This window comes from Saccostrea echinata, unplaced genomic scaffold, assembly GCF_033153115.1.
Source record: "Saccostrea echinata isolate AGI-Se365-2 ecotype Australia unplaced genomic scaffold, CSIRO_AGI_Sech_v1 ptg000009l, whole genome shotgun sequence".
NCBI classification, from domain to species: Eukaryota; Metazoa; Mollusca; class Bivalvia; order Ostreida; family Ostreidae; genus Saccostrea; species Saccostrea echinata.
In genome coordinates, this window is record NW_026889758.1 from 42,285,198 (window position 1) to 42,312,278 (window position 27,081).

At 32.3% G+C, this 27,081-nt stretch overlaps 1 protein-coding gene across 1 annotated transcript; it reads left to right on the forward strand.

Moving 5' to 3' along the window:
* On the forward strand, positions 1–21,874 carry LOC133182412 (uncharacterized). Its single transcript, XM_061317254.1, has 6 exons — positions 1–111; positions 13,371–14,754; positions 15,883–16,388; positions 17,964–18,126; positions 20,733–20,901; positions 21,551–21,874. Exons 1-6 carry the CDS (start codon positions 40–42, stop codon positions 21,729–21,731), a joined length of 2,475 nt encoding a protein of 824 aa, XP_061173238.1. The 5' UTR covers positions 1–39; the 3' UTR covers positions 21,732–21,874.
* The last annotated feature ends 5,207 nt before the right edge of the window (positions 21,875–27,081 follow it).

The window sequence follows — 27,081 nt, forward strand, 5'->3', positions numbered from 1 at the left end:
CTATATTAACGGGTCATTAGTGCAACCTTAAAGAAATCAATGGCGACTGACGTGGAGAACGAAGGAAATGAAAAAGCAAAAATTCAACAGGATGCTTACATCAAAGAAGAGGTCAGTGATAATTACACAACTTTAATAATAACTTTAAAATTAGATGGGATGTTTTATACTTTGCATGAGATGATGGTGCTGTAACAGGGGTGGTGTAATCCAACAAGACGTGTTTGTTTACATCCTGTCTTGATTTATATATATGGAATACATTAATTATAAAAAGGTTTATCACTCTGCTTGATGTTTGATAAGTTGTTTTGTTCAGTAATTTGAAAAGAAAATATTTATATTTTGTAAACAACATTGTCATAATAAAGTAAGATCTTGATTGCGGTGATTCAAATATCAAAATTATTCAAAGCACGTGCGTGTTAGCATGTTGCAATATTCTAGTGTTTTAGTACACTTACGCCTATAAAGGTACTGTATATGTAACAAATTATGTTTTGTAAGTATGTTGTGGCAAGAAATTAGACTGACAAATTTATGAAACATCTAATGACATCAGTATGACAAGATTTTTAACATATCACATCTTAGAATTTGGGTGACCTTGTTCTAGTTACATGTGCAGAGAGAGGAAATACTTTGCTTCTCATTTAGACATCCACTTTGTGACAAGTAGATTTATATGTATCCAGTAAGAATGAGAAGCAATGATTGGTTATAGTCCATGAAAATTATCTTCTTAGTATAGCCAAGGATGCTGATCTGCTCCTCTCCTCTTTTATACTCATGGCAGATGCACCCGATATTTTTAAGAACTGTGCCAGTTCAGTCCCTTTATACTAATAGTATATCATTGCTGTCCAGGTTGCTTGTGTCTTTTGACAGATATAGCAAAAGCAACCACATGAACTTCAGAAAGAACAGGGCTCTAAGTAGACTTTTAACAAACATAACCAAATGGCAAATTTACTCCAGTCCTGGACATCAATCGGTCAAACTGTTTGATTACTATAATAAGCATTAAGCCCTTTACAAAATTATGAAATTCATGGATCCAGGGTCAGGGATTGTAGTGTTAATAGGGTGGGGCTCTAATGATCATATAGTAAAAATGCCTTAATGCTTTGGAAATCTTCTCTACTTCTGGGCATTTAGCAGACAAAGTAAGTGCATGGTTATGATGGGCAAGAGTGCCTCTTCCAAAATTGTGAAATTCTTGTCCCCTTGGTTAGGGGCTCTGAAGATACTATGAGGCTCTACTGATCATAGAGTGAAAAAATGCATTAATTCTTTGAATATCTACTTCTCTGTGGGTTTTAAGAGTACAAACTAAGTGCATGGTTATGATAGGCAAGAATGTTTTTTCCAAGGTTAGGCCATTCCAATTTTTTTTTAAGTTTACTGTTTACCGTCTGACTGTGCCTTGGTTTTTTGACACCCAATATCGGAAAAAACAAACAAAATCGACTAGGAGTCCTGAAATTGATTATTCTGGTTGAAGTTTTTTAATTCTGACAATTTCTCTAAATCTCTGTCGGCATTATGTTATATTTGGTACATTTTAAGCATTTAATACCTTGCTTTTGCAAAAGATTATATCTTTCTACAAGAAAAATAGATTAATAAAATCAAATCCTTTGAATGACATCATTTTTAGGACTATAGAGTCTGGGTTTTATTTTTTGGCTTGTGTGTTTTTTTGCAAATAGGTAGGTAGGTTTTTGAAAGATGGGAAGGATGCTTAACAGAGAAATTTGGAATGGCCTTATGAAATTTATGACCCCTTGGTTGGGTTGGGGGTTGTTAGGATGGGGCTCTATTGATTGCATAGCTAAAATGCATCAATTCTTTGAAAAAAAAATTTCTGGTCCTTGGTATTTAGCACACAAGGTAAGTGCTGGTCATAATGAGCAAGGGGGGTTCTTCCAAAAAAAATGTGCAATTCAGTTGGGATTAGGATCTTTTAAAATCATGTATGGAAATTTTTAATCTGCTTTAAGAGAAGTCATTCCCTTTTGTCATTCACCTATGGTAATTAATCACTATAAATAATGTAATTGATGAATAATTGAATAAAAGAATTACAAGGGGTTATCAAAAAGTTCGTGGACTAGCACCATAAAATTAAAACCGCTTTAGGTACATCAATGAATTTTAATACATTTAGTTAGCATCCTCTTTTCTATAGATGGAATAAATTATAAATCATAAGTTTTATTTTTTAATAAATTGTTATTGTTTTTGTAAGCAGTGGTATGTCCAAGCGGCACAACCTCACATATGACGTTTTTTCTACCTGAGTGTAACTGAGAAAAACCTCTTTTGATATGAGCATTTGTCGTCAAAAAATCCAGTTAATCCAGGCATGTGGTACAACACAATTGTCGTAAAATTTGCAATTTTTACCCCATTCTGTAAATTCTATGAAATTTTATCGTAAATTTATATGGCGTGTACAAACAATTAAGGGCTCAAAAATGACGTCAAAAAGGGGGAGGGGTTTTTGTTTCCAACATTCTTTAAAGTTTCGCACCTGGAAAAACTATATTATATGCATTGAAAGCAGCTGTTCATGACACTGTAAAGTCACATAAACAAGATGGACTTAAGTCCTTACTTAACTCCAGGTAATCACATCAAGATAAGTGTATAAGGTAGACGGAGTGGACATTGAGAAACAATGACGTTGTCGGACGTCATGAAACTAAACGGCGACAGTGCCGGGTGATCATGTAATGTCTTTTTTATTTTAGAATAATTTGGCAAATTATCAACGTATCAAGTTAAAATTTTCAACTTTTCTTAAACTTTTGTTGATTTATGTTTTTCATAAATTTTGTAAGCACAGACTACATAGTATTACTTTTATCGCATCAGTCCATGAACTTTTTGATAACCCCTCGTATACTGTATTGTACTGGGTTGTTGCTGCTTATTGCCAGACTAACTATTTTAAGGTCACCTGAGTGACTTGGATGACCTATTGCTATTTGTTTTTGTCCATCGTCATCTGGGTGTGCCATATAGTTAGAATAATCTAACTGTGTCTTTGAACAAGCCCTCAACACAGTTAGAATATGTCTCATATACTTGCAGTGTAGCAAATTGGAGTGGATCCACTCTAAAGTGATTTTGAAGAATACAAAAGGAGTTGCACTGAAAATAACTACCAAATTAATCATAACAAACATTTTTGAGATTGCATATGCCTTTTAACCTAAAAATAATCCATATAGATACGAAAATTTAACTCATTTCCTCAACGTTTTTCCTTGCTTCAAATTTACATGCCACGTTGACATTCAGAACTCTCTGGATTGTTCTTAGAAAATGCACAGAGTTCGAGTTGTCGCCCGTGTTTATTTTGCTACATTGCCAATACATGGAACAAATTCTATCATTAAACCGGGTCCATAGGACAAAATCATTTTGAGGATAGAACGTTCTATCAAGGTGTGCCACACCATAGTATTTTGGGTGTGCTTGTGCATAAACTTTTTCACATTTGCAACTTCTTCTCAAGAACCACTGGACCAATTTCAATCAAACTTGCCACAAAGTATCCTTGTGTGAATTAATTCAAATCATGGCACCCCAGGGTAGGGTAGAGCCACAGGAGAGGATCAAAGTTTACATGGAAATATGTAGGATAAAATCTTAAAATCCTCTTCTCAAGAACTGCAGGACCTTCATTGGTTATATTAATATGGAAGCATCCTCAGAAAATGCAGATTCAAGTTTGTTCAAATTATGACCTCCAAAGAAAAGGTAGGACCACAAAGGGCAATCAAATTTTTACATAGGAATATAGAAGAAAAATCTTTGAAAATCTTCTTTTCAAGAACAGCAAAGCCGTGATTAATCATATTTATATGGAAGCATCCTCAGGTAGTGTAGATTCATGTTTGATAAATCTTGACCTTGGGATAGGGTGGGGCCATAGAAGATTGTCAAAGCTTACATGGAAATGTATAAGGAAAAAAATTAAAAATTTTCTTCTGAAGAACAGCAGGTCCATGATTAGTCATATTAAGAGCCATTCTCTGTAATGACTTGAACTTTTATATAGGAGCTGTGGCACGCATAGTCTCAGAATTTCTCCAAACTCTCTATGATAAAAGTCTTTGATACCGTAAACTCAAATCAGGCAAAAATTGGTTGCTACGTGCCATGGTTACCATAGCAACGTGTTCACAAGTTTGAAAAATGGCATTTTTCAACATGTTCAGAGTCCCACAGTTAACGTTTGCAGCAAAGCATACAAGTGGCAATGACTGTTTCTGAAAGTTGAAGGCCTGGTGTCTTAAATGCATGATAAACATATTTGGTAAATCAACTATAACATACGTTACTATGGAAACAAAGTATTCAAAAGTAATAATTTTGTTTATTTAATTTTATAAAGTTATACACTTAAGAATAAAAACAATTATAGGTTGAAATGCAAGCAAACAATAGAAAAGAGATCCTTGTAACATATACCATGGACAAAATATGACATTTCTTATAGGTTGGCAATGGTTGCTATGGTTTTAATACCACAAAGGGATTTTAAATTTACTCTCTTAGTGTTTTAATCTTATCCTATCTTTTTAAAAAGCATATTTCTATATAACTGATGATCAATTTTTAAAAGCTTTGGTGTGACCCTTATTTTCACATTTCAAAAAATTCTATTTCAATTCTTTAAATAGTGCGTTGCTATGGAAATAAGGCAAAAAAACATGCATAAAAATCTGAAAAATACTCTGTTTTCTTGGATACGTACACTTGTATGTAGAATCCCAAAACTTTAATGATTGATATATGTGAACAACTAACGTGACTTTCAATTTTGACTACCACCCAATCTCTAACTGGATGCAAAAAACTGGTACATAGGGTCTAATAGTGACAAAAAATTAACAAAATTGAACATTTTCTCTTCTTGGTAACCATAGCAACAGTGTTGTATTTTTCAACAAACTTTATCAATATATGATATTCAACTTTAGTTCTACCAGATAAGTACTATTCCAGGTGAGTCAAATAATATGTTTCTTGATTAAAAGGTTAGTAAATTCCTAAAGCAGCAAAAATATATCACTTTAAACAGCTAGTACGTTGTTTCCATGGTTGCACTGCAAAGTAACAATTAATCCCAATTTTTCTTATTTTGTCGGTGTTGCAAGGTCCTAAGGATGTATATGTGCCTGTCATGAATTTTATTGTTTTTCCTCAAGATAGAAGCATTAACCCAATCATAGCAACAGATTTTGCATGCTGACACTGTGTTACCATGGCAACCATGGAAGTTATTTTTAGAATAAAATTGCAAACACCTAATGACATAAGGTCAAATATTTTTCATTGTTTTTCTTAGGTTGTTGATTGAGTTTGTTCATGTAACATCTATCATTTGTGAATATTGAGCGTTTTTCAGCATTTTTCAGCATCTAAAATGTATGTCAAATGTACCCATGGTTACCACTTACTTAGAGATAAATTCTGAATAGTTTCTTTATAGCATAAGTGGCAACAAGGTGTCATGTTTTGGGGAGAATGGTTTGTTTATTTTTCTTAGTCTTAATTAAGGCATAATAAAGATTTGAAGTAGCTAAAAATCTCAATTTTTTCAACTCTGGCTGTTGCCATGGCAACCAAGACACATAGCAACGAAATTTTATTTGATATATGTTTCTGGTGTCAAGTTGTAATAATGGGCAAAGTTTCATAAAAATCGGTGACCATGGGTGGCAAAGAAGTTTAAGTGGTTACAGAGAATCGCTATTAATACAGAAGCAACCTCAGGTAGTCATGGTAGTGCAGATTCAAGTTTTTTTTTTTTTTTTTTTTTTTTTTCAAATCAATGTCCCTGGGGAAAGGGTGGGGCCACAATAAATTTTATAGAGAATAACAATATATAGGAAAATATTTTAGAAATCTAGCAGAGGCATGAGTAGTTATATAAATATGCCAGTATCCTCAGGTAAGACAGATTCAAATTTTTTCCAGTCATGCTGTTCTTTGGAGAGTGGGGTCACAATTAGGGATAAAAATTTCATACAGAAATATATAGGGAAAAATCTTTAAAAATTTTCTTCTTAAGAACACCAGATCATCTGGTGTTCTTAAGGAGAAAATTTTAAGAGATTTTTTCCCTATAGGCAGATCCATGGTTACCATATTAGTCTTATTAATATGGAAGCAACCTCAGGTAGTGCAGATTCAAGTTTGTTCAAATCATGGATAGGTGGAGGGCACAAGAAGGGATAAATTTTTTACATGTGAATATGTAGGAAAAATCTTTAAAATTCTTCTTCTTGCAAACAGCAGGGTCATATGCCAGCATCCTCAAGTAATGCAGATTCAAGTTTGTTCCAATCATGGTCCTGGGGGAGGGTGGGGATCAATGAAAGAATAGAAAAAAATCTTTTAAAGTTGTGTGCATGAGATGGGGGAGGGGTCACATACTGAAATTTATTATACATTGTTCTTTATTTCATTTACTTATGAATTTATATGGGGCAACAGTGTTTCCATTAATTTCTGTGTAAAAAATACTTTTTACCCCCTAAAACATCACTCAAAAGGGTCATTATGATGCAGAAAAAATATGAAAAAAAAATTTTAAAAATGAAGTTCAATGTTGTTGCCTTGAAGGAACCAGTTTACTAACTTACATTCAAACTTTCAAGGAATAATTTGTTGCTTTAATTTCCAAGTGGCAGTGATTGAAATTAGTATTTCAACATCAACAATCTATTAAAAGAGGAGGGGGAAACAAAGATACTCTTGTCCCTCCACTTTCAAAAGTGGAAGGGATACTAGACACCCCCTTCCCAAAATACCCATATAGTCACTATATGGATTAATATCAGCTTTTAAAGATGGTGTCTAAGAAAAATATGCTTGGCAACTAAAAAATTGCATTGATGACTAAATTTTTTTTGACTAGGAGCCCACTGGCACCTAAATTTTAGAGGTCGTTTAGAGGGCTGTATAATTGATTTATTTTATGAACAATGCATTTTAAATAGCATGAAACTAATTGCATTTATAAGTACAAGGTATATCTGCAATATAGATTTCTGATCACATTATGTGCAGATCTGCTTAAAGTTGGATGACTCTATAGCTATTTATAGAATAGCACATTATCTTATGGAACATTGTTTTCCAAGACTAAAGAGTCAAGATATATCCCAAATGGAGATATCATCATTTATGAAAGCATTCGCTGATTGGTCGAACAATATCAATTAACTCCAATCACAACTCGAGAAAAAATCCTGAATTTTGATAGCACCATAGGCCAAGGGTTTGTGAGGAGAGTAGTGGATCAGAAACCGTTGGGTAGTGAAGATGTCATTCCATAGATCCTTTATGGGGTTGTGTTATACACAGGTGCCCACAAAGGCCCTTAAGCCTCTTGTCTTCCTTATTTGCAGCGTAGAAGTAGAAAAGCAAAAAGAAATATACTCATTAATGTTTTATTGGTTTATTTTTCTCTCCATTTATGTGTCAAATAATTTACATACAATAAATCTCAAGTTTCTCCAAAAAAATGCTAAAATAAATATATATGATATTATAAGATCAATTTCTTTTTAAGATCAATTCCTTTTATAGTTATAAGACACTATAATTAAATTTATAGCAAAGTATATTTTTTTGATAGTTATGTTATTTTCCATGATGGATTTGTAACAACCTGATATCAATATGTTTATATTTATTTTAAAACATACAATCTATATAATTTTTTTTTCTTTCTAAAACATACATCTTATATAATTGAATTTTTTCCCTTGTAAAGTCCTGGATACTGGAATTAAATGAAGTAAAAGTTGGTCAGATTCCAAGTAGTATTTACTATTTCTGGTACCTGGTTTTAATATCACTTTTTTCCTTGTTCATTGTGTATGTTATATCTATAAACCTACACCAACAAGGAACAGGAATGCAGACTGAAAGAAAGGCAATTTTTTTCTTGAAAATTTATTATACACTTTTTGAATGGGTGCAAAATGATTGATAACTGCATGTTTAATTTGTTTCCATTATCTGATATGCCCATGGCACTATAATAAATAATTTTTGAGTTTGATATAACATGAAATGCAAATATTACATAAATTTCAAGAATGATTGTATTGTTTCAGATATTTGTTTAGGGATACTCTAGCTGCAATAATGTAGCCCTCTCCCCTTTTTAAATTTTTTTTTTTTTGGGGGGGGGGGGGAGAGGCTCCAGAAAATATCAGATTAGCTAGGGAAAATCACACCAAAGGGTCTAACAATAACAACAACTATAATAACAATAATAATAATAACCCTTTATTACATTTTCAACAGTGAAATACTGTGATTTATTTATTGAATAAAAGTGATATTCTTTCACAGTGTGAAAGGATACCAAAATGATATTCTCTCACAGTGTGAAAGGATATCAAAGTAAGTAAAAAATAATTTCTGGTCTGTCATAAGATAGAAATAGTAACTAAGCATCTTGATAGAGCTAAAACTGCAAATTTCTTCCCAAATATGTTGCTAAAATCCATGCTATGTAATGTTTTCAATCACACAACTGCTAAACTGTGACGTCTCAACCGCTCAACTATGACGTCAAGCCTATGACACTGTGTTAAGAAAAGACAGAGGCAAAGTCAAAATCAAAGAAAATGTAATAAACAGAAAATTCAATGTTTTGTAGATGAATATGGAATTTATTTCACTCGTGAGACAGGATTTTTTGATATTTTCACGATTTTCACGAGTGCGAAGCACTCGTGAAAATATCAAAAAATCCTGTCCCACTCGTGAAATAAATTCCATATTCATCTACAAAACATTGAATATCCTCTATTTATTTTTTTTCATGAAACCTTCCCCAAAAAAGTAAAGATAAAAATAGCGCATTAAAATTTACATTCAAAAGACCCTGCATGCCCAGTAATAAATGAAAACTAACTTTTTTCCTGAAATGGGATCTGTATAACATAAATGATATACACTTAATGATTTTTTGTCCCAAAATGAATGGTTAGAATAATGTTACTGTGAGAGTGCAGATGGGTCAAAGTGATTGATTTGGAACAATATATCAGATGTTTCGTATATGTTCTTTTTTTCTCAATATAATGAGAGAGTGGGAGAGGTTCTATTGATTTTTTTATTCAGTGTCACCAAAAAAGCCTGTTTAACTGAAAAGATCTTTAGCTTCACCATGATATTTAGTTTTTAATACTATGAAATTGATGACGAAAAAATGAGCATCTCTCATCTACTCGATCAAGTTTGTACTCTTATCTGGTAATGTACATGTTAAAAACTGCTTAATAGGTTCATAATGAGATCAATTGAAATCTCGTCAATATTGACCTAGATTAATTTTATGCTGTAGTATAAGTGATTATTAATATATGTTTTCACTACAGTTTTCTGAAAAAGTACTATTCAGCATGGAGTTTTGACTTTTGAAGTCACCTGAATCACTCAGGTGACCTATTGCTCTCTCTTTGCGTCATCTGTTGTGCATCTTTCATTAACATTTGAACCGCTGAACCATTTTCAACTAATTTGGCATATAACATATATGGGTGAAGGGGAACAAAAATTTTGTATTCCATGATCCCCCCCAGGAGCCTGAGGGATGGGGCTAAAGCCACCCAAATTAATGCAGTCTTTTAAAATCTTCTTTACTCCTGGACATCATGCAGTTAAACTGTTGGCATGATTGAGCCCTATACCAAAATTATGAAATTCATGGCCACAGGGTCAGGGATTTTGGAGTTAAAGTGGGCATAATTGATCATATAGTGAAAATGCATACCCATCTTTAAAAAACTTCTTCTCTCCCCCTGTATATTTAGCAGACTAACTAATTGCATGATTATTATGAGCAAAGGTGCCTCTTTCAAAATTGTGAAATTCATGGCCACTGGTTCAGGGGTTGTGGTGTTAGGTTGGGACATTAATCATAGAGTGAAAATGCATGATTTCTTTGAAAATCCTTTCCTCTGTTCCTAGTTATGAAGCAAACAAACTAAGTGCATGGTTGTTATGAGCAAGAGTGGCTCTTTCAAAATTTTGAAATTCATGGCCCTGGGTCAGGGTTTCTGGTGTTAGGGTGGGGCTCTATTGATTATATAGTGAAAATGCATTTATTTTTTTGAAAATCTTCTTAGCTCATGGGTATTTAACAGATAAACTAAGTGCATGGTTATGATATGCAAGCATGCCTCTTCCAAAATTGTGAAATTAATGGTTCTTGGGTCAGGATGCTGATACATTCTGGTGATTGTTATTGAATTCTTGTTAGCTTGCCTGAGCCAAAGGTTCAAATGAGCTTTTCTGATCACTATTTGACCATCATTTTTAGCTCACTTGAGCTGAAAGCTCAAATGAGATTTTCTGATCACCCATTGTCTGGCATCTGTCTGTCTGTCCATCTGTAAATGCTTCACATTCAACTTTTTCTCAGGAACCATTTGTGGGGCTACAATAAGGTTTCAAAAATTCACATTGAAATATACATAGGGAAAATCTTTTTAAAAAATTCTTCTCAAGAACCACTGTTTCAAAAAATTGAAACTAATGTGAAAGCTTCCGGAGGTAGTGTAGATTTTAAATTGTTTAAATCATGGACAGCAGGGATAAGGTGGGACCGCAATATGGGATAAAAGTTTTACATTTAATGGACTATAAAGGAAAAAAAAGTTTAAAATCTTCTTAAGAATCACAACAGAACTATTGATTTGCAAACATTATGGACCCTTGGTTAGAATTGGCTATCATCAGGATCAGATTTTAAATAGTGCATGTATATAAATAATGGATTTTCTCCACAACTGCAGGGCCATGTAAATCATATTGATATTGAAGCATACCAATGTTGTGTGGACTCAGATACCCCCTTCTGGTGGGCCATAATATAAGTCACAATTTTTCATGGGAATATGAAAATCTTTTAAAAATCTTCCGAAGAACAGCCAAGCTCAGTGTACTGGTGAGTGTCATGGCCCATGGGCCTCTTGTTCTGTCAATCATCTTTTAACTTTATAACATTTTTGTCTTCTTCTCCAAAACCATACTGAACCAGTTCAGGTTTGCTTAAAGGGCTGTACCTCCTTTCCAAGGGAGATAATCAAGAAAACTTTTTAAAGAAAAGGTTGGACTCATATAAGAACCATTTATCAAAAAACACTGGACCAGAAAAGATGAAACTTGTGTAAAGATTTCATTACATAGTGTAGATTCAATTTTGTTCAAATCATGACCCATTGGAGTAGAATGGGTCCACAAAAGGGGATCAAAGTATATAAAAAAAATTTCTCAAAAACAGCATAGTCATTGTTCTAAAAAGTCAAATTAATATGTGAGCAGTCTCAGGTAGTGTAGATTAAATATGCGATAATCATACTAATTGGATTAAGAAAAAAAAATAAGACACCAAGTGTACATTGCATAGAAAGAACAAAAACACAGTGATAACATTGTTGCTGAATGATTTTATTTTATTTATTTATTTTATTTTTTTTTTGGTGGTCTCTTATGAAAAACGGAATTATTTATGAGAAAAAAATTATCAGTCGTAGAATACTTGGTATGTCAGGTACATGTATATACATTGTATTCCCACTTATTTTATACAAAGCTTAAATTCCTATTATTCATTTAATAAAAGCTGATTGTAACAAAAAAAGAATGAAAACTAAAATGGAAGAAATGAATCTCATCTTTACAATGTCCTTTAGATCACAGTAGATTGAATAGTGTAAGATATTATATAGAATGCTAGTTGCTGTGGCAGATGACAAAATATTGATTTTATTCTGTGAGAGATAGTCTAGCGATCAGTTCCAAGGCATTCATTACAGAATGCTGAGTCTTAGGTATTATATTCTAATGATACTTTACAGGTACATGCTCAGTCACGGCACAGATTGAACAATTCTTTTTATATTACTGTTTGTGTAACTTCCTTTTCTCATTGTTTACGTGACTGAAGCCCTGAATGTGGGGACAGGAAAACTTATAGCAGTGCTTCATTTGATGGAAACAAGTGTTAGATTAGGATGTTCTTAATAACCTTGAAGGTGTTTTTTTCATGAACAATTGGATATTTTGTTGCAGGTAAAGTGAAATAAAAAATCTTTAAAGTAACATCGAAACTCTATTCCAAAATGTCACAGTGTCACATGACTTTGACCTTTTATAATGTGATAAGGAAACTAACTATATTTGGGTATGTTGTAAATTCCCATTTAATTTTATTAGCATTTGAAAAATGGCACTTTAAGAAGTCAGTAATTTGTTTCAAAATTAATATTGTATTTTTAAAAAGACAATCTTTTTATCAAGTAATTTAAAAAAAAAAAGGTTAAGTTGTTGTGCATGGCATATATATTAATGATGTATGTGTACTTATAAAGGCTTACACAGGTGCTTAAATAACAGGTAGAATAGCATTTTTTCATGTTCTTGGTAAGTGAAAATTTAAGAAATAGGCGATAAAGTAAGAAAGGAGGGATTTTCACTATCATTTTGTGAGAAGTAGAAAAGCTGCAATGTGAACATAATACATAAATATACAGCAAATTTTTTTTTAAAGAAATGATAAAAACAAGTTCATTTGATTACTGGAAAGTATAATTTAATAAATAGATAAGGAGTGACTTTTACCTTTATACCAAACAGACTTGAAGTCAACATTTAATTTTTTTCTGAAAAACAAAACTTCCTGAAAAGTAGCATGACATTCAGATTTCCGTCTTAACATTGTGATTGGTGGGGGAAAAAAAATCTTATATAATAAAAGGAAATTTAGCCTGTGACAAGTATTAATATCTTTGACATGTTGGATGCACTTATATCTGCTTTAAAGTTATAGCACTTGTTTTGGCAGAGTTTAATGAGGTGCATAATTTGTGCAGGCAAAGTACATGTATGTGCTTTTAATTCAGTACGTTATGTATTGATTTTATGATTCTGATGATCGCACTTATGTTTATTTCAGTTGAATAAGTTGTAAATCAGGTTTGGAATGAATGTAAGATTTGTCATATTTTAACACAACTTGTCTGGATCATTATGTTATTTTTTTCATTTTGTATTATTTTTACCTGGATTTATAACTTTTATATGTACATACTCAAGTTTTGTTTTGCATAAGTTGTAATTAAAAAATTGTGATTAAAATAGATGTATACTTTAAAGAATAAGCTTTTAAGTATACTTGTAATGTTAAATATTTCAAAGTAATATTTTTTTGAAAACTATTTAATCTTTAAAATATTTTTAAAAATTTTAATGACTTTGACCTTTATACTATATTATATATGACAATAGATGATTTTTTCTCAAAGTATTTCAATCTTTTTTAGGAGGAAAAGGAAAAACCGGCTGGTGTCTCTGTTGAGGAATATAAACGACTACACAACATTGGCTCTAGACTGTCAACAGAAAATATCATCACTTACAAGGAATCAGCTTTTCTCCAATCCTCCAGTTCAGACACTTTGTATTATAGTGTGACTTCCAACAGATCTTTAGAAAAGATTAGTGACTCTGCTTTTGCTCTAAATACAGTTGATCATCCACTGGATTATTGTAAGACAGGCATTTCAACAGACAAATCCAAAACCACAGTGTGTAAATCACCTAAGAAGACAGATAAAAATGTAAAGATTGAGAATGATAGAGAAGAAGTTGTCAAAGAGAAAGTAAGAAAGAAAAGTAGTGAGTACAAGAATGGTGAAAGGAAGTCTCCAAATAAAGAAAAAAGTCCAAGTAAAACAAATAAATCACTTCCAAGTTCTGAAGGTAAAAAACAACAAAAGAAGTCTGACCCAATTCTAATGCCTGGGCGTAGAGTAAGGAGAGAGGCCAGTTTAAACGCGATGGCCATGGTGAACATTTTATTTGAAAAAGAAACACCAGTTCCAAAGTCTCCAAAGAAACGCAGATCCTCCTCTGTGGCTGATTTATCCCCTGAAGAAAAAGAGGTCTCTAGTTCACCTGTGAAAAAAGCCAAAAATACAGAAAAGAAATTGGAAAAGAAATCTCAGAAGAAAAACCATTTGACTGTTATAAAATCCTTAAACAATAAAAAAGAGAAGGAAAAGAAAAAGATTTTGAAATCAAATTCTCTATTCTTAAATAAGAAAATGCTCAAATTGAAAGCCAAAAAGAAACTTGAAAAAGTGAAAAAGAAAGTGATTAAGACTAAGTGTGATAGTGAAAAAAGTTCTGATCCCAGTAAGCCAAAAAAGAAGAGAAGAGACACAAGGAAAGCAGCAAGAACTCATGAAATTGTGATTCCCAAACGAAAATGGTGTTGCTCAGGATCTATGTGCTCTACATGCTTTCAGCCATTGACATGCCAGCACCAAAGTGCCATGTATTGGAACACTCAAGATATACCCCACAGTGACAATATACCCCGATCAAACAGCAATACAGACTCTGATGATGTTAAAGCATGCATCAATATGGATATGGCTACTTCAGGTTATTCATTGTCTCGATTGCAGCATATAGATAGTGCTTCTTATGTGAACTCTATGGTGCAACATTCTGCCCTATCTTCACATCGATGCCCTCAGTGTGCCCAGGCTGCTGGGATGATACCAGGCTGTCAGACTTATGCCCTTGGTGGAGTAGGAGGGTTGAGTTCTGTAAACCTTTCTGCAGTAATGCCTTATCCTCCAGCTTATGGAGGGTCCTATACATTACCATATCCTGGGACATCTACACTGCCACACTGTTGTAAGTTCTTAACACCTTTTAATTAATAAAGATTAAATTGATTAGATTGTTAGGTATTTTATCAAGTTCATACCTTGAAGTCCTCTTACTGACCCTTAATTAGATACTGATTGAATGTTGAATTTGATCCTTTGTGTAATAATTGTATGGAAGAGGGTGAATAAAATTGGTTGATAAACTCCCGATAACCACTAGCTTGCAAAGAACAAAATCAGATGAAAAGTAATAAATATCAGTATCCTGTTGGTGAAGCTGAGCACAACATTGTGATCATTCAATTTATGTTTCCCATGAAGGCATTTAATGTCTACATCGGTATTGATTTTATATTTATCGGTGCTCATGTGATGGGATCAAGTACATGATAATGTCAACTACTGTTCCCCTGCATTATAGATGGAATAGATCATGAATTCAACTAAGCTTATTTTCTTTGACTAAATCTTTTTTGTCTTGTCACTTTATTTGATGTATTAATAATCAATGAAAATTTGATTCAATGACATATTTAAATTCATTATATGGTCAACATGACTACAGACATAACTTAATTTTCTATTAAGTAATTATTTTTAGTTTGGGCTAGTTAGTTATGACTATTTTGGTGCATTTTTGAAAACCTAATCCCGCTAAATAAAAAAGACTGGTTTAAAGAAGAAAATTATTGAATTATTTTAAATGTCACTTGAAAAAATGCCAAAAGACAAACTAATGTGAAAATCCAATGTGAAGCAGTAATTTATAAATAGGTATTTTTAGCCTAAAATCTTTATTTTCTCAATGTTAAGGTAAATAAATTTGATTAAAGGAAGATACATATAAAATTATGAATTTTGAAGTCAAAGGTCAAGGTCAAAATGATTTTCCTCATGAACACACTTAAATGTGGCCCAATAAATAAGCATACTGTGCGTGAGTTTTATAAATAAGAATAAATGAAGATAATTTATTTTTTAATCTTATTAAAGACATTCATTATTCAACAGGGAAATAATCTTTGAAATAACCATGAAAAACAATCCATTTTTAATGTAATATCATTAATGCACCTACTTTCAGTTACTTTATAAAATAACTGGATTTAGTTATACAACTAAGTGATCACAAGGGATTATCTTTATTTTTCAGCATGTCCTCAATGTTTGTATTACTCTCAGCCCAATGCAAACATTTCCCATCAGCCACTGCCTTCAAGAGATCCCTGCATCTTATCACATCCGCCAATAAGTATTCAGCACATTGAAGACAAACACCTCGAGGACTCTGACACCAAGGTTGCTGAGGAGATTATCGATGTAGGAATTGAAGAGTTTCCTGTTGTGCAGCAGAGTGTTTTCACAAAGTCAAACACTGTAGAAAAAGTCAGGACAAAGGGCTCAGATTCAAAAATTACCAAAATCAAATCAAACTCATCCAGCAGTGAGAAAGATTTAACAAAATCTGATAAAAAGGACAAGAAAGAAAAAGGGGAGGTGCAAAAGAAATCTTCAAAAGAACCTAAAGTCAAGTGTCCTAAAGCCCCAAAGGAGAGAAAAAAGAGCACATCTAAAAAGGAAGCTAAATTACAAAGAGCAATTTCCCTCCATGGTTGGCGACTACATGGGCCACTGGAGAAGAAAAAAATATACAGCTTTGTAAGTGAAGAATTGACATGCACAAGAGCAATTTAAATTAGAAGTATTCATAGTTATGTGAAACTTTTAGATTTTTCTTTGATATTTATGAATTTACACAAGTAATCAGTGTAAAATAAGTCCATATACACATGTGCTTTACAATATATATGTTCCATTTTCTTTAGAATTTCTCTAATCTCTGTGTTTAATATTTTCTTAATGCATGTTCTCAGTTTTTTCTTCCATTCTCTGAATTTTTATGCCCCGCCATGAATATGGCCGGGGCATATAGTGTTTGTCATGTCCGTCTTCCGTCCTTCTGTCCTTCCGTCTGTCCTTCCGTCACACTTTGCGTTTAGCTCTGTTCAAAGCTCAGTTTCAAAGAAACAATTCAAAATATTTTTATCAAACTTCATATGCTGATAGATATTGATGAGAGCTATGCAACTGCATCAACTTTTTTTGACCTTGATCTTTCCTTTGACCTTGACCTCACTTTTCTTAATTTAGTGTTTAGCTCAGTTTTAAAGATACCATTCAAGATAGTGTAATCAAACTTCAGATGTTGATACATACTGATGTAAGCTATTCAACTGCATCAACATTTTTTGACCTTGACTTTTCTTTTGACCTTGACCTCACCCTTCTTAAATTAGTGTTTAGCTCAGTTTTAATGAAACAGTTCAAGATATTTTTAACAAACTTCATATGCTGATACATACTGATGAGAACTATTCATCTGCATCAATATTTTTTTTACCTTGACCTTTCCTTTGACCTTGACCTCACTTTTCTTAAATAAGTTTTTAGCTCAGTTTTAAAGATACCATTCAAGATAGTGTTATCAAACTTCATATGCTGAATCAGATACATACTGATGAGAGCTATTCAACTGCATCAACATTTTTTGACCTTGACCTTTCCTTTGACCTTGACCTCACTTTTCTTAAATTAGTGTTTAGCTCAGTTTTAAAGAAACCATTCATAATATTTTTATCAAATTTCATATGCTAATATATACTGATGAAACCTTTTCAACTGCATCAACAATTTTTGACCTTGACCTTTCCTTTGACCTAGACCATACTTTTCTTAAATTAGTTTCAAACTTCATATGCTGATACATACTGATGTAAGCTATTCAACTGCATCAATATTTTTTCACCTTGACCTTTCCTCTGACCTTGACCTCACTTTTCTCAATTTGTGTTAAAATGTTGCATTACTAATATACCCTCAGCGGGGCATTCATGTCCTATGGACATATTTCTAGTTTTTATTATGTGTTTTTGACATCAGAAGAAATATGAAAGAGAGTATTACAAGTTAAAGAGATATTAATTGAATACAAATTTAAACAGAGACAAGAAATTTAATGTTTCTTTTGCAGAACAATATACATGTACATGTAATTGTATATCTTTTTATGCAGTTGATATACCCACTGTAGTGTTTCAGTGTATTCTTTTGTTTTACTGGTACACAAAAAATTGGTAAAGCACTGCTAATATCTAAATTAGAAATGATGTAACATTTCAATTTTTTTTCTGATTCTAAAAGGTAATGAAGTTTTTTTTCTTCATCTTTTGATAGTCTATAGGTATATCATTTGAAGCTCAGTGTTCCCAAGCCATACGACACTCGGATGGAGATATCATTCAGGTCAGAGATTGTGTAATGCTGAGGTCAGGGCCAAAGACAACCGATATACCTTTTGTTGCCAAGGTCACCCAGTTCTGGGAGCATCCACAAGAGGGTATGTGATTTTCCAGGGTAATTTTGAAGCAAAATATAACGAGGAGGTCAATGGGCTATTAGGAGTCAACTGTGTTTTATGGCACATTATGCAACAGCTTTCTGAATTGTTTTAGAGCTATAGATTAAATTTTACAATGGTGACGAAGAACTTGGCATTGATTGCAAGTGAGATATGTTGTACGGTAGCTTTTTTATAACTTCACAGGGGAAGAAAGAATTACCCATACTATTGGAGAAGAAATTTTTAACATGCCTCTAAATGGCTAAATGTTCAATTTTGGTCATTATCAATGTGAGCATAAGAGAAAAAATATGAACAGTTGTTGAATATCATTTGTGTTACTAATGTGGTCACAAGGTGATGACAAATAAATGCTTTCTAATGTTTTCGACCATTCAAATCATAAAAAGGCTTTCATTGTTTGTGATAACTTCAGTTCGTTGCTTAAATATTATAACATTGAACAACCAATTTTCCCAAAAGTTATTGATGTAAAAGAGTTTTTTTAAAAAAAAAAAAATAATCTTCACAGTTTTCTTGCTCATTATGGCATCATATAATCAAATGTGCACAATAAAGTCTCTCAAATCAAATGAATTGATCATACTTCACACTGAGATTACCTACGATCAAAGGTTAAAGCTGTGTCATATTATTGACCAAAAATCACTTTTGGAAAAATGTATAAATCCTGTCCTGGCAATATATTGTAATGGAGAAGCACTTGAAGCTCATACTTGGAAGGAAGATTACTTATGACCTGAGCTTGATCAAAGGTCATTTGACAAGTTCAAGGTTACTGGCCAAAAAAGTATAAAATTTATGTCTGATCCTTTACTTTATGAGAAAGAAAAAATGGAGGCAGCAATTTAAAAAAATATTAGGGATGTCAACGAGTACCCGGTTAACCGGGTACTCGATCGAACGTCCGAGTATCGAATACTAAAAATGGTACTCGGTTACTCGGATGTGTATTTTTTCTTATTTCAAAGTACATATTTTTATCAAAATCTTATCAAAAAATAACTTAAATATGCATAAGGGAAATTAGTGTGTCGTTATCTACACATGTAAACACCCGTTATCGCCTATGGCTGTGTATATACAGTAATTAGTGACCAATCACCTGGTACACAGCTGTTCTCACCTATTGTGGTCCTTAATTTTTTTGATGGCTTCAATGATTGTTTTTCGGTGAGCATCGTTTAATATGGTCCTTTATCTTCAAATAATTTTTACATTATAAGTTAATATACGGCAGCGAAATCGGACGTGCATAGAAATGCCGCTACCCACTTCAAAATAAGTAGATTCAAAAAGTTTCCATAGTGTAGACTAGCGATCCAAACAACTTCCGTTCCAGTCTATCATCACAAACCTGCATAGCAGATTCTCCTCCTTTTGCATTGGTGAAATAGATCCTAAACAAGAACTGTAAACCATTTGTCCATTTGTAATTTTTGATGTATTAATTGCGTCATTTGTGTTTATTTAATAAAAAAATTTCCGTTGGACTCCATGTTTATATACATTCAAAAAACGTGATTAAAACAGCTTTGGGGTTTTACAAATTAACAATTAAAAATCAACAAACTTGTATTTACATTTTTACCGAGTACCTGGGTACTCGATCGGAAAAACGTCCGAGTAACCGATTATCAAAAATTGACCGATTTGACATCCCTAAAAAATATATATATATAAAAGAAAGGGGGGTCATTTTGCTGGCTTGCTCACAAAACCTCTGTTGATTTTGAATTGCAGATACAGTGTTTATTATCAACAGTTTCTGGTTTAATACAGTATAGGCTTATCATTCACCAATGGAATATGTTTAGGGTTGGCCTCATTCTTAGGATTCCAAAGGATGAGAACCTTGAACTATTCACATTTTTCTTTTACTATCACCAATGTTTTACAATAACAAATTTAGTTAAAATTGGTATAGTGCTTCTGAAGAATTGATCTTTACAAAGAAGTAATTAAATATAATATCGTATTTAAACAAAAAATAGGGTATTGTATTGAAAGTTACCGTATTAGTGGAATTTTTAGCAAGATGCAAATTTAGCAATTTATTCAAAGAAATTGGTATATATTTCAAGCAAGAAGTAATTATAGCGATTTTATAATGTCAAGAAAGAGAGTTTTAACAACCAATACAGAATACTGTAAACATCTTTTATTCATGTGTGAGAAAAATTCGTGAGTTTCGCGACCTACTTTATCTCTTGAATATTAATAATTACAAACAATTTATTTTGCTTTGTTTTTGTAGAGAATGTTTCCTTAGTTGCGAAAATTAATCGTCGCGGATTGATTTCAAATGGACGAATCATGAATACTTGGTTTACAGTAAATTGTTAGCAATATTCAATTTTAGCCATCTCGAAATCCTTGCTAATATGTGTACTGCCAAAATTGAAAGCTCATTAAAAATTCTGCTTATATCGTGGTAATTGCTTTATATTGAGTTGAAAAGGTTTATTAAAAAGAGTTCCGAGTACAAAGCTACATATTCCATATGGTGACCATGTCATTTGGCATTACATTCTATTAAATTTTAAAAATAAATGCAGTTTAAAACATTGAATCACTTTCAGGAGATGTTATGATGAGTTTACTGTGGTACTATCACCCAGAACACACAGAGGGAGGCAGAAAGAGCCAGCATGCTTCATGTGAGCTGTTTGCCTCCAAACACAGAGATGAAAACAGCGTAGCTTGTATTGATGACAAGGGTTATGTTCTCACGTACAATGAATACTGCAGGTAAGAAAAATAGAATTACATTGTATTGTGGAGTCAAGATGTAAATTATATTCAATGAATTAATTAAGGGGGATGTTGAAATTCAGGACAAGACTTACTGTAGATCACCAAATTTTCATGACACCTTATTTTCGCGAGATTTGTCTTTGATATTTTAAGGCGAGACAAAATTTTTATGAATTCTGGTTATGTTTTATATAATCTTCACTAATAAAAATATTCGTGAGAATGAAATTATGAGTAAGTAAATTTTTTATGAGTGAAAAGTGATTTACAGTATAACAATGCAGAAAAGGGAAGTATGTCGGTGTCGGAGATATCTTGTGACATTAATTTTAATTAATTTGGTATCTTGTATCATAACATATTGTCTGTTACACTGAAATGATAGAATGTATTTCTTTCTTCTGCCTTGTATTTTAAATACAAACAGAAAATAAACTTGTAGAAAATAAATAGCATAGGGAAGCTCATTGTAGCAAAAGAATAATGTTTCATAATGTATCAATAATACTAAAATGTAAATGACCTGATAATTAATTTACATTATTTTAAAATCTTCAACTCTGTTGAGGAATGAAGCAGAGCTTGGAAACTAATTGTTATACCTTTGTCTGAAGCAGATCTATAATATGATGTGTATTTGTAGATTTCGCGCTGAAAGACTACGCAAAGAAACAGAGCAGCTTCCTCGTTCTAAGGTCGTGCCTTCCATTGATTATCCTCACTCTAGTCGACTCCCTCCTGACAACGCAGACACAAGTGCTGTATTTCTATGTCGCCAGGTCTATGACTTCAAGTTAAAACGCATTCTGAAAAATCCATCCTAGCATTGGCAAAATAGATATACATGTATAATTTCATTTTGTTAAAATGCAGGTTTATTATTCATTTTAGGTGTACTAAAAATACTGAAAAATGTACTAAAAAATGAAACGAATTAAATCAAATATTTATTGAAGAATGATTGAACAAGCTGTACATCAATTTTTTGCTTCATTTATTAAATTTTATATCAATAATGTAAATGAAAAATTGTACTTTTAATTAAATTTTTATTAACAAATGTAATGTAATTTAAATAGAAATTGTTTTACAACAGCCCTCTGTTAGATACAGACAGAAATTGCAGTCAGTGCAGTTCTAAACTTTGTTTTTTACAGAACCTTTACATATTAGTCTGGGTGAATGAATGTGATAAGTAAGAGTTACGCTTGCATTTCAGGTGTTGATAATGCATATGTTCCTTGTTGAATTTTTGTTTTGATTTTTATTTGAAGAAAACTCATGTTTGTATTAGCTCATATTGATACAAAAACTCAATGTAAATTATCTAGTCCATGTCAACATATACATGCATTTTAATTTCATTGTTGGTAAATGGCTGTATATTGGTATGTTTACTCGTGATTTGTGTGTGTATTGTTGATGAAATGTATATGAAAGTGAGATGGTGAAGAGCATGCTTGACACCGACTTTTTTTTATCTCGAGTTAACATTTTTATATGAATCTCTTCTGTACTTTGTATATCTGATGTACTTTATACAGTAGTAATGAAAGGAATTTTTAATACTGACAGTTTAAATGTGCAAAGCCAGAGGTGAATCTAGGAAATTGTGAAAGTGGGCCAACTCCCCCAATTTTTTTTTCAAAAGTTTGGGAGTTGTCCAATGGGGGTTTTCTCGGTGAAATCCCTGATTACAGGACATGTATCTACAGGTAAACATCAGTATCTTGAACATGGGATATCTTGAATTCCAAGCTTATGTTGAAGTCGATCGCAGGTTCTGACCATATTCTATATATATATATATATGATTTAAAAAACTAGTATCTCAAACACATTAATCTCGAAAACCCCACTTATGTCAAAGTATATTTAAGGTCCCAAGTCCTAATTGGACTGAATTTTCAGGTCTACTGAACACACCTGTTGTCGCGACTTCACACATTCTCGCCAGTGGCGATTAACACCTTCTAAACACTACATTGCTAAATTGTAGGAATCATAAATTTCTTGTGTAACGTATGGTGCAAACAAGGTTTTCAAGTGGGACAACTTGAAAAATATAGCATTATCCCACAAAAATACACATTCTAGATTCACCTCTAAAAGCTAAATTTTACAGTCACTTTAGATACTACCTTTACATACTAAAACAATATATTTTTTGCAATGCATACTAAAGGGAATTTGTATTTTTTGCTTTACATTTTATCCTCTTATTTTTGCATAATTTTTAAGTGTCTTAATATGCAGTGATGTTGAAGAATTTTGTTTCTGTCATTATTTTTATCTGGTCTGGTCTGTTAGATATAGGTGTAAAAATTTCATCATGCACATCAGTAATCAATTATTTAGGTGATGAGAAATATAATAGAATTAGGAAAAAAGTTATCGAGTGTAATCATGTATATCATCTATTTTCCTTTTAACGACATACATGAATATGTATGTGCCTTGGTACTTGAGATTGAAACTGATTAAGTTTTTACATGCATTCCTTTGTTATCTAGTCTTTGTTGTATGTTATTAATTTGTGAATGTATGCAATGTTCAGTTAGATGTTATTCTCTGACTTGTTTCTTGTTACTAGGAGATGAAGCTTGAAGTGATGTGATTCTAAATGTCCCAGGAGAGACTGCAGTTATGTTGTAGAAGTAAGGTGTTATTTGTTCAACATTGTTTCATTATATATGTCTTTCAGAGTAGTGTGATTGATAATGAATTCAGCATTGTCCGTTCCATGAAGGGATAATATAGGTTTAAATGAATATGTTTTATGTGTTGCTTGAGGTAAAACAGAATAAGAATCTTGTTTTTCCCGTGTTGTTGATTGCAGTAGCTGGTCTTTACTAGTGTTGTATACATGTAGTACATAAATCTACAACCATGTTTTATTATCACTGATGATGGGAAAAAACATAGCTACTTGTGTATAAATGAATTCTACAAATATCTCCATACAATATATATTTACTGGTAAAAAAAAAAAAGAATGATAGTCATTTTGTGGGAGGTCAAACCTTTATATGCATTAATATGTAAATGTTTCCAGAAGAAGTTATCAGTACTGGGTTGTTTTCTTTCTTTTTTTTAGTTCAGAAGTACAGCAGTTTTGTTTAGTACTCCATAAATCCATAGACATGGTTTCTCAAAAACTTTTCAAAATCATTTTCCCCCCTCAAAATTTTATGGAAACATTATAACCATTTCAACCTGTGCACCTGCTATTTTTAGATTGATTTGTGAAATTTTAAAAGTTGTGGCTTTTTTTTTTAAAGGTTTCATTGTTCATTATACTGGTAAATTGTGCATAATGTTTATTTTCCAGGCTTTAACTTGAAAAAGAAGAAATATATAAGTTTGTTCTTGGCACAAAGGTTGTTTATGACTAGAGTTTCTCTTATTTTTAAACCAAGGTCATCTGGACAAATTCAAAGCCACATGGTTTAGATGTATCTAGTTTGAATGTTTGGATAAGCTGAAATAAAAGTTTTGATTTTTACTGGGCATGATTTTTAAACATGATATTTAAGATTCTCATACTTGGTATGGAACAGAGGGTGTAAACTGACCCTCAACCAAGGTAACTTGGAAAAGGTCTAGGTCACATGGTTCAAAAGTTGTCCGTACCATATAAAAGAGTATCATACTTGGCTTGAATTTTGATAATTACTGAAAACATGTACATTGTATATCATGATCCTAAACCTGGAAGGTCATTTAGACAAGGGCATAGTCATCAGGGCTTTTGTGTAAACTTGTGAGGGACATGTCATTTTAACAGAGGAACATCAGAGAGATTAGTGCTTTGCATAAAATTTGCTTGTGACCAAGGAAGCTGTAATGATTCTAAGCCATGTTTATTTGACAAAGTTAGGTCTCTTAGAAGTTTAAATTTTTGTGGTCCATGATTTTTTTAAAACAAGGATTATAGAGGGGCATACTGTTACTTTCATACCTGACATGTTAGATGCTCGAGGTCTGAGGATGCATACATGTTAACTCTATCACTTTAGGCGGAAATCTACCACTTTTTTTCTCCATCTCCTGCCTACTGCTTTTATTCGCAAATCTACCACTTTTCTACAAACTCCATTTTTGGTTCGCTTGGGTAGCCATTTTTGAAGATTTTGGAGGTTTAACACTCTTTTGAATCACATTTCTTCAAAATCAGGTCACAGAAATTTGGAATTAGATATTTTGTGAAAGGCAGAATACTCTTGTTATTTTAAGCTTGCCCTTGTCGAGTTTTTTTCCTGTGGGGGGGGGGGGGGGTCTAGTCTTCTCAGGACTTGAAAAGTTTGTAACTTTTTTTATGCAGTGAAGTAATGCAATTAAGGTTTTACAAGTCTACTCAGTACATTCAATAAATCGCAATTGTTAAACAGTGATATTCTTAAATATGGTATTCAAAGTTAGTGTTGAAATATGCTTGTTTATTTTCTTCATTACATTAGGTAAAATCAAGAGTGCTCCCTTTTTGTATTATTTTGAACCTCAATAATTTTCCTAGTACATGTATATACAAATTAATGAAGTCTCTGTGTATGATGGGGTGAATGTAATAAGTTCAGCATAGTAATGTGATAATGTATTAAATTTAAAGCTGGAGTATATAGTCTTTAATCATGTTCTTTGAAAAAAATCTTCATTTTATAATAAATATACACAGAAACCTATTTCTGCTGCTTATGTTGATTTTGTCGTTGAATGATTTGTTACGTTTAAAGACTAATATTTATCTTGTAAACCTTAGGTTGGAATAAATTTTAACTTCAGTATGCCATTGCCCTTGAAATAAAAGTAAATCAAGATCTGAATCATGGTCATATCTGAATAGTCAAGGTCAAAGAGCAATGAGATGGTGCAATGTTTTCCAACCTTTTACTTATTAACACTTGATAGGAATGAATAAATATGCTGTTGCTGAAGACCCATATGAATACCCTGACTCAGAGTTCTGTCTCAAACTGTAAGGTCACTGACCTAGGCCATAAGAAATTGTTATATCATATCTGGACATAACTTTGGAGCCCCTAGTTGGTACATGTTCAAACTCTGAGTATGATACTGCTGTTGAAATATAGCTGTGTTATGAACTTGCTGTAAAGTCATCTCTCATGGGTGAAAGATCAAAATTTTGATCCAATCAAAATTAGTCAACTCAGAACCATTGATAAAAAAATTTTTCAATCCCTTATATGTGAACCACTGTATTACATCATGTTATCAATGCATCATCAAGATCATAAAGTGATGGACATTGCTTCTTTCCTCTTTCACTGGGTCTTCTTTTAAACCCAGGCCATCCTTGCTGGGGTTCTCATTGTATGAAATTCTACTTATAGTTAATATTTTTCTTATTTGGATTTTTTCAAAAAAAGATAAGAAAATATAAAAAATACTTCCATCCTTTAATATTTTCTCTTGAAAATTGACCAGATCTTTTATTTGCATTGATCAGTAAAAAAAAAAAATAATTAAAATATATTTCAGCAGAGAACATTCATGAAATAACTGTCTAGTTTATTAGGGTTTATATACACTGAAGCACTTGGAACTTTGCATAAAAGACCCACTTTCTACCAACAGCTCATACATTCACTCCTGTCATTGCATGGCTTTCTAATATCACTACATGTACCACAATATACCAGTAGTGCATTTGTTTTAATTCATTATAATTAGAAAATTAATTTTAGTAGGTAGACATTTACTTAGTATATCTTGAATTATAACTTGAATTGGAATGGATCCTTGGAATATCACTTTATTTCAGAAGTGTCTGTAAGAGGAAATAACAAGAACTCTGTTTAGGAGGTTGTAAATGACCATGTGCTACAATGTATGTATGACCCCAAAAAACCTATATTTCTTATGCTAACACTGCCTTACACATCAAAAATACTTTCAGATCTAAAGAACTTATCATAACATCAGTAAATGAATATATCTATGTATTATACCTAATTAAACACACAAGAATATCACAATCCACTTATATAAAAAAAAAAAAAAGGGACAACAGTCTGGCATGTAGATACAGTGTATATAAAATAATAGGTCCTAAAAACATCTTACTTTACAGTAAAGTAAAATAAACAGAACATCTAAAATAAATGTAACATTTAGTTCACTCAGATCAGTTTTGTGCACTAAATATTTAGAAAA